General features: G+C 34.4%; 1 protein-coding gene across 1 annotated transcript in view; it reads right to left on the bottom strand.

The window, feature by feature from the left end:
- Window positions 1-5,106: 5,106 nt before the first annotated feature.
- Window positions 5,107-15,687, bottom strand: part of LOC110038498 (phosphoglycolate phosphatase 2) — a 43,163-nt gene continuing 32,582 nt past the window's right edge. Inside the window, exons 8-11 of the mRNA XM_020743364.1 lie at window positions 6,488-6,585; window positions 6,097-6,196; window positions 5,448-5,551; window positions 5,107-5,339 (exon numbers count right to left, since the gene is read on the bottom strand). Of these exons, the coding sequence (XP_020599023.1) occupies window positions 5,236-5,339; window positions 5,448-5,551; window positions 6,097-6,196; window positions 6,488-6,585 (406 nt within the window). The 3' untranslated portion in view covers window positions 5,107-5,235. The remainder of the gene's footprint in view (window positions 5,340-5,447; window positions 5,552-6,096; window positions 6,197-6,487; window positions 6,586-15,687) is intronic.

The raw sequence follows: 15,687 nt of genomic DNA, 5'->3' as shown, positions 1-15,687 counted from the left end.
GTCGTGAGTCAGCTGGGACTGGATGTGCCTCTAGAAAATTAGCCAAAGCCTATATTTTGATAGCTTGTTGAGGCTGTGATAGAAGCATGGCCCGTCTCGCTAATCACCCAGCTAGAGTGGGGTGAGTCATCAAACACTGCAAGGGGTTTACCCTTGAGATCAGATTAATATAGCATGAGAGTCTCAGCTTCTGAACTGAGAATATTAGCGCCAAACAATATTTCTTGATTGGCAGATACTTCAGTTCGGCTGGGATGGGGTGTCGATTGCGACAATACAGAGCACCCTCTTTCCCATCTACATTAACCTGAGCCAAGAAGGCTCCTATCAACTCATCAATGATGGCAATGTAGAGTATAAGGAGCCTTCCCATGAAATGGACAGCGAAAAATAATAGATTAAGCATATAACACTTGATATTATTGAAAGCGCCCTGAAATGCTTTATCCTAGTGAAAACGGGCATCCCTCTTTTTCATAGCTGAGATATGATGACAACACCTAAAGAGATTTGAAATAAACCTCCTAATGAATGCTAGCTATTGTAGGGAGCACAATTGCATTAAGCTTTTAGGAGGCTCCATCTCTATTATAGGTTTAATCTTGCTAGGGTCATTCTCTGTACCCATATGCCGGACTATGAAGCCTAAAAACTTATTGGAAGAGATGCCGAAGGCGCACTTCAATGGGTTAGTATTTAGATCATAGGTTCTAAGGCATTCAAAGATAGTCCTTAGATCTGAAAGATGTTCCTTTTTGAAATGAATTTTGACAACTACATCATCGATATAGCATTAGACCTCATGATGTAGCAAGTTGTCAAAAATGTGATTCACAACATGTTAATAGGTTGCCCTGATATTTTTGAGACAGGGCATGACTATATAACAAAAGATGTCTATCAGAGTAGGGAATGTCATATATTGCTCCTTCTCTGGAGAAATTTAGATTAGGTTGTATTCAGACGAACCATCCATAAATGAGAACATTGTATACAAAGAGGTGACATCTATCATCAACTCTGGTATTGGTAGAGTGAAGTCGTTTTTTGGGTAAGCCTTATTCTGGTTCGAAAAATCAATGCAAACTCATATATGTCTTCTTTCTAACAGTATGATGTTCAAGCCAAGTTGGGTAAGGGACTTCCCTAATAAAGCCAACCCCCATGAGCTTCTTGGTTTCTTCAATGACCTTCAACTCAATCTCGGGTTGCATCCTCCGAGGGGGTTGTTTCACAAGAGTGACGCTCGAATCAATGGATTGATTATGGAGACAACCTTTAAAGCCAAACCAGGCATTTCAAAATAACTCCAAGCGATGCAGTTATGAAACTTCTTGAGAACCTCAATGATTTTGCCAGCCATAGAAGCAACCAGAAGTTTGCTAATATAAGTAGGATGAGGATCATCAACTTTGCCTAAGTTGACTTCAATCAACTCATCAACGACCAAAGAAATGCCGTCCTCCAACTCAAAAGGGACCTCTTTGACTACAAGTTTCTAGTCATGAGAGGTAGATACCTTACGACTATAAGGTGAGAAGATCATCATACATGAGGCGTTAGGGGCCTTAGCATCACCCCACTTTTTGATATATTCTAGACCGAATCTATCTCATGGGGGTCTGTTCTGCCACATAGCCTTACATAGTTTGGCTTGGCTAATAGACCACCATTCAGGTAATAACCTAGTAGCCAAGTGTCTAGTGATAAGAAGAGAAAAATAGAAAGAAAGTGGTATGTCCTCCACCTTTTCATTATCTTATTATAAGAGCATTACATTAGCGTTGGTTACATGAGCATCGACTTCGTAAAATAAAATGCCCTTCTCCTTTGAACTAGGCCTAGGAGGCACATAGAAGGTCTTGAGATCCTCGATTGTAGAAGTACACACAGCATCAGATCCCTATGGTGGCCTCGTGGTACCAAATTGATAGTTAGTGTTTCACCCCTCAAAGTCAACTTGCCAATGTCCCAGTTGATAAGACATTCAGTTGCTTTTGAGACCTTTAGCATACTTTTCCAAATATAAGAATCAGATTTAGAAAGAGTAACCGTAAGAAGGCACTTGTCATTGCAATATTTAGCCTTTAAGAGAGAAGGCCAGATAGAATTGTTTTGCCTAAATCTAAACCATAACTTCATATGGTTAATAAGAATGGTATCAGAAAGCTTCTGAAAGTCAAGTCCACCCTTGTCAATAGGCTTACAAATTTTATTCCAACTTTACTAGTGAATGTTATGCCTGCCATTATTGTCCTAAAGGAATTTATTAAAAAGAATTTCCAATTTATTAACAAAATTCAAAGGCATATGCATGGTTTGCATAACATAAAGAGGTAAAGAAGTAAGAATGCTCTTAAGAATAGTAATTCTTCATCCAAATGAGAGAAATTTATTCTCAGTTCTATCCTTAATTTTATCAACTAAATTAGAAAAGAGAGTACTTCTCTTACTGTTTTTATCTAAGGTGAAACCTAAATAAATTAAAGGAACTCTATCTTTGTGGTGGTTAGTATAGTCAACCATCTAATTTTTATTAATGTCAGAAACATAATTGGAACAATAAATATTGTATTTAGAAGTATTAAAAGTCATACCTGAAATATCATGGAACAAGGAAATTTCATTCCAAACCCTCTTGGTGGACTTTTTATTACCATTAGTAAAGATGATTATGTTATCAGCAAAGCATAAATGAGAAATACCAACCATGCCTTTTTGAAGGTACTACATGCTAGGATATTTAGTAAACAAATTACTAAGACATTTTGATAAGTAGCCAAAGGAAATAATGAAAAGATAAGGTGATAATGGATCACACTGTTTAATACCTCTATTAGAATTAAAAAAACCATAAGTTTTGCAATTAATCAAAATAGAATAAAAGTTATTATCTAGAAACCTTCCAATAATACTGCAAAAAATACCTTGAAACCCAATAACATGAAGAACATCTAAGATAAACTCCCAACTGATAGTATCAAATGCTTTTTTAATGTTCATTTTAAAAATAACATTTCCACTACTACCTTTTTTATCCATGTCTAAAAGTAATTCTTGAACAATTAAAGCATTGTCACAGTTATTTCTCCATTTAATAAAAGCAGTCTAATTCAAACTTATAAGATTATGAAGCAAAGTTTGAATCCTTTTAACTAAAATTTTTGAGATAATTTTAGACACCACAGTATTAAGATTGATAGGTCTAAATTTCCAAATCATTGTCCGAAGAAGTAGCATTCTTTTCTTTAGGAATTAAAACGATATTGAAAGTCTTAAAATACTAAGGCAAATCAACACCTTTGAAGAAATCCTGAATAGTGTTTACCAGCTCATAATGAATAATATCCTAGCTTTTTCACAGAAATCAACTGTGAAACCATCCGCGCCAACCACTTTACCATCCTCCATATTATGAAGGATGCTTTTGATTTCCTCTTTAGAAGGAATGCAGGTAAGATCCCCGCAATTAATCTCAGCATTGTTATCATAATTGTCAATGTTAATCTTAGTAAGAAACTTACCATCACCATTAAACAGAGCAGTGAAAAACTTTATACCATCCTCTTCAATTTCCCGAGAAGTGTACATAATTTTCCCATCCGAATTAACAATTTTATTAATTAAATTATTATTCCTTCTATTCTTAATACAAGCATGGTAGAAAGCTGTATTTCTATCAACATCTAGAAAATTCATCTTAGCAACTTTCTAAGCAAAAAGATTTTCTTCCATAGTCATAACTTTGTTTAAATCCTGTTGCCCATGTAATAAAACATCCCAACATATGTTATTACTACAAAAATCCAGGTCCAGGTTTGTAACATTCTTTTTAGCCTCGACAACTTTCTTTTGAGCATCTAATTCTTTTTATTTTGAGGCTTATATTGTCATCCGCCTTGAGGCTTAACCTCGCCACATTAAGGTAAAATATCTCTATTATATATATATATATATATATATATATATGAAGAGTAAAAAAAAAATGACATAATATTTGAAGTAATATCGCGTGTTATTTCAATATATCAAAAGTATACAAAACTAAGTTCACGTGAAGAGAAAATGCTCTTTGATTTGCATATTTTCTCGTGAATGATTTTTTTTAACATCATAGTGTTTGAAAGCCCCTAAATCATGAATTTTAAGCATTGGCCATACATAGAGTTATACTCATAAAATATGATAAAATGTTCAATCTACAGACCTAATTTTATACATATAAACATAGATCAGATAAAACTTATAGCGCATTTTCAAAATAAATTCAAATATAATCAAATTAGAGAGCAAATCTTCTACGAGATATCGACAAGGAATATAAGTATAATCATTTGAATACTATAACAATTGAGAGCTATTTACGTACGAAGTACACACGCAGTTATGTGTGCGTACTCCCCCAAATAATCTTTCAATAACTCAATTATTGGGGGTTATTGAGAGATTATTGGAGTATCAACTCTAATAACTTCTCACTAACCCCCCAATAACCAACCAATATATTCCACTGTTCCACGCTCATATGATTTGTTGTTATTCTGATAACACCAAAATAACCCTCCAACACCTCCTGAATAACCTCTATATGCACGCAGAAATGCATACGTACTCCGTACGTAAACATTTGTCATAACTATGGCCCCTACTTACCAAAAGAGGATCGTAATCATCAAACTAATGATATTTAGGTTTGCCCTAATTACTTGATAACTACTTCACGAATCTCATTTTTTGATCATACCCATTGAATATCATTTATCTCAAATTTTTGCACAACTTCGAAATTAATTTCATTTTATAATCGTTCTTTTCCAAATCTTGATTATTTGTCAAATTATTGTAACCTTTACTTTTATCATACAAGCCCAAAACTAGACTTCATTATATACACATTTTTAATACACACTATTTATATGAACAAATACACTATAAAAAAAGATATAATGGAGGGAAAAATCATTAATGCAGAGTCAATTTGAAATTTCATTGCTAAATTCTACTTAATTTTGTACTAGGATTTATCGAATTCCAAATAAACCCATTTTATTCATTCATTGTCTAAATTCCAAATTTCCATGCAGACCAAACACTTGCAAATTTTCATTTCAATAAAATTGGCTGCAACTAAGCCGATGTCCAAATAGTTGAATAAGTTGAGTCATCATGATGATGACGACGATGATATCATACATCATTAAGTTCAAGATTTACAATAGAATTATTACTACAACATTATTCTTTTCTTGATAACAAAACAATATCAGATACATTACTTGTATAATAATCAGGATGTATGCTGTTAGATGAATCCTTGAGATCCGACAAGGCTGTCACGCCTGCAAAACCAATGGCATTTAAGAGAATACGAGTCCTTGCTATTTCCTTTCTTTTTCAAAATTTGATTAAACATATTATTTATTTTAAAGTAGCACATGTTGCAAAACCTGAAAGGACTAGCAAAGTCTTGCATCCGGCATTTTTTCCAAATAGTATGTCCGTGTCCAGCCTATCCCCAACCATGCACATCTTAGAAGTAGTAATCTGGTATCTATTGGTCATGAAAATGTAAAAAGAAATTTCAGCACAGCAAACAGTTGGGACAAAGATTGCTGGTGTGTTTACTACTGCATATCCTGTGTAGATTCTACAATTATCTGTTATATGAACTAATCCGAAATTTAGAACAACATTTCATAAATGGAGCACCAAGACTTTGCTAAAACTTAATCATGTAGATGATTAAGAAAATTCAAAAGCTTCAACATAACATATACTACACAAGTTGTTAACCCACGCCGTTGCAAATTGGAAACATGCTTCTCAATGAAGTTCAATATTTAAAAAACTGAAGGATTTATGCAGAAAGGAAGTTGTTACAATGAAAGCTCTAGTTGGAGGTCAAAAATGCAATTTTAAAGTTCTTTTATTGATAATCTCTTCATATTCATCGATAATTCATCAGTAATCACCAATAGTATTCAACTAGTATTTTTCCCTTAACACATTTTAAAAACTACAAAACACCTACAATTAGTGTAACAAATAGTTAAAACGCTGGCAAGAAGTTATTTCCAGTTATATTGTATTTCATACCTCTCCAATAAAAAGTCCATCAGAAAAGTCGATGGCTTCCCAACAACAACAGGTTCCTTTTGCACTGATCCACATACAGCAGCGACCATACATCCAGCACCTACAATCCTAAAAAAATAATTAATAATAACGTGTGTATCTACATCGTGTGTATCTACATATATATATATATAACCTAAACTTTACTTTTTTACATTCATACCAACCAAATATTTCTTATCACATGAAGCCACAAGTTTGACTTCTAAAGAGTGAAATAAAGCTTTTCAAGCATATCTAAGGTAGTGTATGGGTAAAAATTGAAATTTAGGTGTTACATATGAAAATACATAGGAATTGAGTGGGATGTACGTAAATCTTCCATATATAATATAACTAATCCAAGGATTACCTGGCCATTCCTGGAGTTCTGTGAGATGACCAACAGCATCACGATTGGTAGCAATGAAAAGGCAACCGGGATTCTCACGAATACAAAGAGTTGCATACCTATCAGCAAAACCTCAAAGATTTCAGCGACCATGGAAAGCAATTACCTTTAAAATGGTCAATTTATTTGAAGTTGCAAATAAGGTGGCATTAAACATTTAGTAGGGGTGTCAAACTGCGTTCATGGGGTTCGAGTCTAGCCCGAAATTGACCTGATCGAAAACTGCTTGACCAGAACCCAAACTGAATATTAAACGGGTCAGAAAATTCTAACCCAAATCTAACTCGTCATCAATCCGCTACTCCATATAACACGTTTAACATAAGACATAACAGCTATTCAGGTCAAATTCGGGTCCATTTCGTGTTGAGGTGTCAACTATAATTCAATTTCAAATTAGCGGGTCATTCCGAGTCACATTTGGGTTGGTGCATCAATCCACTTGACCCAAAAAAATTAAATGGGTTAGATTTTCATACCTGGACCCAACTCGAATATTATTTGGGTTAACCTGAACCCAAATTTTTTAAGTCAAGCTGGCGTGTCGAGTCAATTTTTTAGAAGGATGATATATTAAAAAAATCATTAAACCATTATATATATGACAATACATACTTGTTGCATGTCAAAAAATCTGTGGTAGAGTAATTATTTAATATTTTAGCATCATACGATGATCCAACACACAAATAACTGTAAAGTAACATGAGAAGACATACAATTTTTTAATTGGAAAAATCATAGGGTTTAGCTCAATCAAAGTAATTCACTATAAGAATCTAAGTACATAGGTTAACTCTTTTCTTGAATTAGAGAAGATGAAATTATAATATTGATAATCACATATGTAAAATAGACATCCAGTTTTAATTATCATAATTAAGCAAAAACAAATGTAATTCTTGGCGATAATAGCAATAGTAGGCCGCAAAAGCTGTACTTAATTACCACAAAGGTAACAATTTATCATAAATACTATAATCAGTGACAACAATAACGTCAGCTAGCCGCATAAGTCATAGTCGGAAGCTGTAGTAGTAGATGGTCACATCAGCCGTGATTGATCACATAAATTTTAAATAGTAACTGCAGTCGTCAACCCACAGAATTTGTAGTTAATAGTTGCAGTAGCAGTTAGCCACACATGCAGTAGTTGATAGTTGTAGTAGCAGTTAGCTACATAGGCCGTAGTTAGTCAAATAAATCGTAGTTTATAGCTGCAGTAGCAGTTAGCTACATAAGTCATAGTTAGACATAGTTGGTAGCTGCAGTTGCATTTAGCTATACAGGTTATTATTAGTCACATAACACGTAATTGGAGCTACATCAATTAGTGGTTGCAACCATTTTTCCGAATTTGTTATTTTACACCAGAGATATCACTTATAAAGAAAAAGTTTACGATAATCGTAAGCAGTTGTTGTCAGGAGTTATTGTCGAATCTTCAATACACCATATTCAGGATACACTGCTGCACAATATTCGAAATGTCATTACCTCGTATTCGGGACACTTCGTTACACAATATTGGAGATACGACATTAACACAATATTCGAGATACGACATTAACCCGTATTTGGGCTGCTTCGTTACACTGTACTAGGAATACTTCATTACCCCATATTCGGGATACCTCATTACCTCATATTCAAGATATTTCATTAGCAAATAAAGTTCACCAACAACAGCGAGCAGGGGGCAGTCAGCAATAGTCGACGGCGGCCTGCAGACTATGGTAGGCGGTTGCGGAGACCAGAAGTTATCTTCAAGTCTTCAATCCAAAATAGCACGAAAATTTGACGTCTCCCCCCTTAAGTAAAGAAAGGGGAGGGTCTATTTATAGTTGTAACCATTTCTGCCCCCTGCTTGACTTGGACGGGGATGTCGTTGATCCCTCTTTCGACATTTTCTCTTCCGTCCACTGTAACTTCGTTTTCCCATCGTTGCGCCTCACTCTCACTCTTTTAGTGATGAATTAAAACAGATCATATGCTGCTGCCCTTGCGGGTGTTCACGACTCAAGTACTCATAAATCATGTTTTTTTCCCTCCTTCGTTTGAGTTGACAGAGGACAACAAAAAACCTAGTAGGAAGAATGAGAAGTAAACCATCTTTTTTACGGAAGCTGAATGTAATCAGCTTGCTTCCTCTGTCGTCTGAATTTGGTCGAGAAATTTCTTTATGACAATCCCAAAATGAAGCTTATTTGGAAGAAATTTAAGCTTATGTGCCTTGTTGAGGAGTGGAAAATTAGACTTTTAGATGGAAGACACATCCGTATTCAACTTAATAATGAAAAGGAGATTACACACGCTTATTTGCTAGAAGATTAATCTGTATTGATAACAGAGCTATGAAGATTTTGAAATGGTCGGTTGATTTTGTACTAAAAAAGTGTTGTACTCTATTGCTTCAACCTATGATAAGCCACTGAAAATGGACATTCCTACTTTTAATCTTTCTCGTTTCCTCTGAAACCAGGGTATTTGTTGAAAGGAACACCACTTCAATCGCTTCTAAGGAAATTTCGTTAGGCACACAACACCATGGATATTGACAAAATGTTGTGATTGAGCCTTTTCTTTTGTATTGCTCAAAATATAGTATGTTCAGTCACTCCAGTTCTCGATGTCACCATCTACACCCCCATCTCAGATCAAAGAAGTAAAGTGCTCAGCCAGAGACAATGATTCCCCTTCCTCCTGATCTGCTCCAAGTTCTTGATACTATTGGTCATCAGAAAAATACCCCTGAAAATCTCATTATTATCGCAAGTAATATGTCAACCATTCAGCCTCCACACAATGTTGTATGTTCCTCGGATATGGAACCTCCTTTCGTGGGGGCGAGGGAGACATTTCAAACTTCACCTGCCCTAGAACCTACCATTGATGTAACGAGTGGCAATATTTCTACTGTGTTTCTACCGTCTCATCAGGACGAGCAAGTTGTTACTGTTAGTCAGACACAGGGCTCGTGATGTGCAACAACCTACACTTATCTGACCACCTTTGGACCAATCCACGGATCAGATGAGTCAATTCTCAGATGAGGAATGACATGTTTATACATCTAGGAAAAAAAAGAAGAATGGAGGCATATTACCAAACTTTATAGATGATACATTAGTTGTTTCGGGTAATGATAGTAAACTTAATAATTTGTTAGCTGGCTCCTGTCCGAGAACCAGAGGCAGAAGCAAGACTAAATTGGATCTTTCGCAAGCTAACTGAATTTACGAGTGTTGGCAGATTATTGGCGCATTTTTTTTCTCTGTCTACCTTTTAATCATTTTTTGGGTATACATGTATCTCTACGTGTCTGTTGTATGTCGGGTCGTTAATGTGTCAATTTGGGCTCTTTCATCCAAACTATCTATATCTTTCACTTTTATTAATATATTCGTCTTTGGGCTTTCATATATATAAAATTAATTCTGATGGAGACGGCGTCGGGCTGTTCTAGAGATTCGGCCGATGGCGATTGAAACTATCGGCTTCCTCCATGGGCATCGTCGTCTCCAACGACGAAGATTTTGCGGCTTTCGGCTTTATCGTACCCGACAATGAAGGGCTTGTCGCCTTCGTTCTGCTCACAAGTCGTCTCTTTCCTGCCAGACGACGAGCTTGCTCGCGTCCTTCGGTCTTCGTTCTTGACGACGAAGGGCTTCGCTCCTGCTCGCCGGACCAGTTGTATCCCTGTTTCTGTTTGAGATTTGGGTTCCCTTCGTCGTAGCTCCAGCTCCAATGTTCGCGCGTTGGATTTTTGTTCCGGTTTGGAGGAATGGCCTCGAGTTATGCCGCGGCTGTCTCCGGAGGTTCTACTCCCGGGGCAGGCGGTCGTTCCTGTTTCTTCCCTCAAGAATTTCAAGATGCACATGAATCTGGAGGTGATTATACCTTTATTAAAAAACTGAGAAACAAGAATGACAAACCCGCTTTGTTTCTCACTGATGAGAAAACAAGTATATTGGCTTCAGCATGTAGATATACTCTTGTTGGGAAATTTTCGTATGGAAATCCCAAGCATGAGATTATTCGAAAGCATTTCGATTCTCTTAAGCTCACAGGGAATTGGAAAGTTGGTTCGCTAGATGGTCATCACGTTCTCATTCAACCCTCAAATGACGCAGATTATACCCAACTCTTTGCTCTATACCCCAAATGACGCAGATTATACCCAACTCTTTGCTCAAAAAGTTCTCAAAATCGATAATCGTTTTATGAAAATTCTGAAATGGACAGTGAATTTTGATCCTAAATTAGAATCGCTTATTATCCTCGTTTGGGTTAATTTTCCGAGGCTCAAGGTACATCTCTTCAATTATGAAAACCTTTATACATTGGCATCTGCCTTTGGAAAACCGCTGAAGGTCGATACTCCCTCGCTTGATACAACCAGACCATCTGAAGTTTGTGTGTCTGTAGAGCGTGACATCACTCAACCATTTCCAGGGGAGATTTGGATTGGCTCCACTCATCAGGGTTATTGGCAAAAGATTGCGATGGGACCTCATCCCCATTACTGCTCTTACTGTGGAATGTTTGATCATAGCTCTTGATCCTGTTATCGGTTGCATCCCCATCTACGGTCAGCTGTAGACCCACCTCCCGTTTCTCAGCACACTTCTTCGGAGGTTATACCCTCTTCCTCACTGCCTGTGATACCTACTACTATGCCCATGACGGATACGGTGCAAAATGGTTTGTCTACTAATATTGTTTCAATTTCGAACACGAGTCTATTTCAAACAAACTATATTTCAAACGAATCGAACACGAGCACTGTTCGTTCGTGTTCGGTTCGTTACACCCCAACTCCCAGGCTCTACCTACCGTGGAGGGTGCTCAGGCTCCCCTCTATGAGATGATTGAAGATAGGGATGAAGCGAACATTCATATTCAGATGACAGAAAAGGTGTCTCCTAGTACTAATGAGGAAGATTTAGAGCCAAACACAAACCATCTTACTGCTATTAATCAGTTAGTAGAACTACATATTCAGAAGGCAGGTGTTTCCCAAGTATTGGAAGGCTGTCCTACACAAACTCAGGAACTCATCGCTGCAACTGCCTTTCCTTCTACGGATCAAACTGAACAGACTTCAGAAGAAGAATGACAAGTTTACACTTCTCGACGGAGGAAGAAGGCTGAGGACACTGTTCAGTTTAGAAACTTAATGGATGATAGCTTTGTCACTCCTGGCAATGGAACAACACTTAAGAGTTTGTTATCTGAATCCGCTCCAAGAACCAGAGGAAGATGCAGGTCTAAACTGTTTGATCCATAGACACTTGTTTTTGCATGTTTTCTTTTCATTTGAGTCTTTTGTATCTTTTTTATTAGGATGTTTTGGTACTATGTATCGTATGAGTAGGGCATCATCTATTGAGCCCTCTGATGCAACTTTTTGTATCATTTTTTATTTCAATATAATCTGCTCTAGGGCTTCATGTATATATATATATATATATATATATATATATGTCTGTGCGTTTGTGTGTGTGTGTATTTAAACATGATCAAATGAGGGAGGATATAAACATAGTAAAGATTTAAGTTTGGAAACAGCACATTCTCAACCCAACAAACAACACGTAGATTTTATAGTAGAGGCGAATGGGTCAATCTGATTGCTAATCCTATTAGATTAGAGCAAAAATCAAAATGATAGAGATAATCAAAATAACCTTATAGATTATATGATAATTAAGATAAAGTTTAATAATAAACATCATATATATGATTTATTAGATGATTTTATACCATTTCAACTCATATATTGAGCTAAAAGCAGTATTACCAAATTTGACACAGTATATCTTCAAATAATATAAATAACAATGAGAAATTCTTGAAAAAGATATATAAGTGAAATTCAAAAAAATTTAAATTTGTTGAAACAAATTAAATGATTTGCAGCAAAATTAATGTAATTTTCTCAAATATTTTAGTGTAGGTATGCTACCAAGATAAAATCTAGTTGGACTGATATGAAATATAAACTAAAAAAACAATATGTCATTCACTTATTTTATAAATCAATTGTATAGTAAATTTAAGAAACTCAAACAAGAAGCTTATAGTGTGTTTTGAATATTTAACGAACAGAATCAGCTCATATTTTATTACATAAAAACAATATAAAAAAAGATGTCAAATAAGATTATTTCCTGCAAAAAATAACTTGCACTGTAACACATACGATCGTTCTTATTCTATTCAAAGTCAACTGATATACACAAAATATTAATATAGGTATGAAATTAGATTTACTATAAATTTATAATATATATATATATATATATATATATATATATATGCATAATTGTCAGAGGCTATTATACAAGTAGGGCTATAAATTTGGCTCGTTGTTCGCAAACAGCTCTTGTTCGGCTCATTAAGTAGCCCGTGTTCGGCTCGTTAGAGTTAACTAACGAGCCAAATTATAATTAACTAGATTTTCTTAAAACTAAAATTAGCATATTTTATAAAATTAAAACCTATTAACATATATAACAAACTATTTATAATAATATACTAATATTACTTATATAAATATTATATATTTATATAATAATATAATATAAGTTTTATAATTAAAATATTTTAAAATATATACTATCTAAAGAAAACCATAACCCCGGCCTCCCCATTCCTCTCTCGAAGGTTCTCGCCTCTCGGGTTTGGCTGTCTCTCTTAGGGTTGTAAACGAGCTGAGCTGACTCGCGTTCGGCTTGTTCGAAATGGCTTGTGAATAGTATGTTCATGTTGGACTCAAATAATATTTGTTTGTTTGTGTTTGGCTCGAAATCGGCTCATTAAAATATAAAATTATTAAAATAATATTTAATTTTTTAATATAAAATAAGAATTTTATGCAACATTTTTCAAGAGCAGATTTAAGACAAAAGCCCAAAATATTTATTAACTAAAAAATTTGATTAACTAAAAAAAAATTAAATTGAAGACAATTTTCCACAAAGTGAACACAATTTAAGACAAAATAAGAACCCTAAAAATTGATATTATTTTACAAATTAAAGACAATTTAAGACAACAAATTGAAGACAATTTTCTGTAATAAAAAGTTTAATAGTATTTCACAAAAAATTAACAAAATAAGAACCGTTTTATGCATTTATTCACCACTTTTACAAATCACAAGAATCAAGCATCAAACTCTTGTTCACCACTATGAGGTCTTTATTTCCATTTATGCATTTAAATGCTCTGAACTTCTTGGCATACTCCAAAAGACCATTAAAGGGTGCTTCCCATAAAACTCTCTCTAAGGCTCATTTCCTCCATCCTCACTCTAATAAACCTTAGAAGTGTTCGATTGGAGTTCAATGATGAAGTTCAGCTGATCTGGGAAGAAAAAATGATAAAACCAAGCTTATCCATCATATTCAACTTAAAAAAATTGACAACAAACAACTAAATGGGCTATAAAATTCAACTTAAAAAATGACAATGGAAAGAAAATCATAATTAGAAACTGTCGCTATTCCTCTAACAATCGGGTTATTCAAACCAAGCTTATCCATCTTAGCTTGAACAAAATTAGCTCCAACCAGACCAGTGAACACAACAACAACAACAATAAGAGATGTATTTGCACCTAAACAAAGCAAAAATAATGCAAATGATATGTCATTTTAGTGTGAGGAACACTTCATAATAAAATTAAAACCATTTCAGTCATTCAGGGCATGTTTGGGACCATTTTCTTTTTTATTTTTTGTGGCATTTACATAAATACCACTCAATTTCTATGTATTTACATATCTAACACCTAAACTTTAATTTTTATGTATTTACATAAATATAATTTATCATAAATGTTTATCATTGTCCCTTCAGTATAATCTACACGTTGAAATGATTCTTGCTTCAACCTTTCACTACTTATTGGATATGACCAGTTTGTAGATTTTCATTATTCCAATTGTTTAAATATTTTAATAATAATAATGATAGTCATTTTTTTTTTTTTTGAAATTCCATTACAGCTACACACTCGTTTCCGGTTTCCATAGGATCCTTTCAGGTATCTTGGTAGGAATCAAGCAACTTATGTCAGATCATGAGCTGAGCCTATTTTCCCTGTTGAAGATAAGAGCAAAGGTTCAAACTGAAGTTTCATTTTTTTCTTATTTTTTTCTTTCTTTGCCATTAATTTGTTTTAATTTTTTTTTCAATTTTATATTCTTGTCGGCTTCTTTACCTCTATTTCAGTGGATTCCTACCATTGTTACATTGGTTTCAGTAGTTGTGAGCTTCTTCATACCAAAGTCTGTTTCATATCTTCCAACTATACTATTTAGCTTTTACATGGGTTGAATTTATTATTTGACTTCCAATTGTACATGTGGTTTGCACACTAATATTATGTTAAAAGTCATTTTATACACTAAGTTATTTTTTTGGGAACACTTCATACTAATTGTTTGATTTAACATTAAACAATATTATCAAATATGAACATTAAAAGAAATTAATGTCTTAATAATTATACCTGCTGAGAGCATCTTTGAACAAAATCCTTCCTCTTATTATGATTCCAAACTGACCTTACCAATTAATGACTGCATTGAAAAAAAACATGTAATAACACATGTTGAAATTCATCTGGAAATTGAAATGCATATTGTCATGCATACATTAGAGTTGCTTGCAAATTTTAGCTAATCTTTAAGAGAAATTTACATATCTAGCACACAATTCTTATGAATTATGTAAATATAATAGAATTGTGTGTCGTAAAATTTCTGTCGCTAGTGCATCCTGGAGGGTCGTCATGTCCCGCTTTCCTTTTTATATGACTCATAACAAATATATTTGAAGAAAAGAAATGAGTGTCACTATTATGATTACTTTTTCACAAAAAATAAAAGTTAGAATATTGCTTTGCAACAGCTGTGAAGTCTAATTCTCAAAGTCACCTTCTCCAATTTGTTCATTGTTAAAAACTGCTTGAGGCCAGATAGAACAATAGTATCCCAACAAGAGGCACTAAACAACACAATAAACTTGTATTGCTTTCCAAAAGTACGAGTAAGAATAATTATCTTAGGCAACTTTTTATATTCTTATCTTAAAATGATTGCAAACTTGTGTTATCTTCCAAAATTAAGAGTTTTTAGGCAACTTTTTAT

The sequence above is a fragment of the Phalaenopsis equestris genome, unplaced genomic scaffold (genome assembly GCF_001263595.1).
Source record: "Phalaenopsis equestris unplaced genomic scaffold, ASM126359v1 Scaffold232974, whole genome shotgun sequence".
Taxonomy (NCBI): Eukaryota; Viridiplantae; Streptophyta; class Magnoliopsida; order Asparagales; family Orchidaceae; genus Phalaenopsis; species Phalaenopsis equestris.
This window is presented reverse-complemented; position numbering and strand designations above follow the sequence as displayed.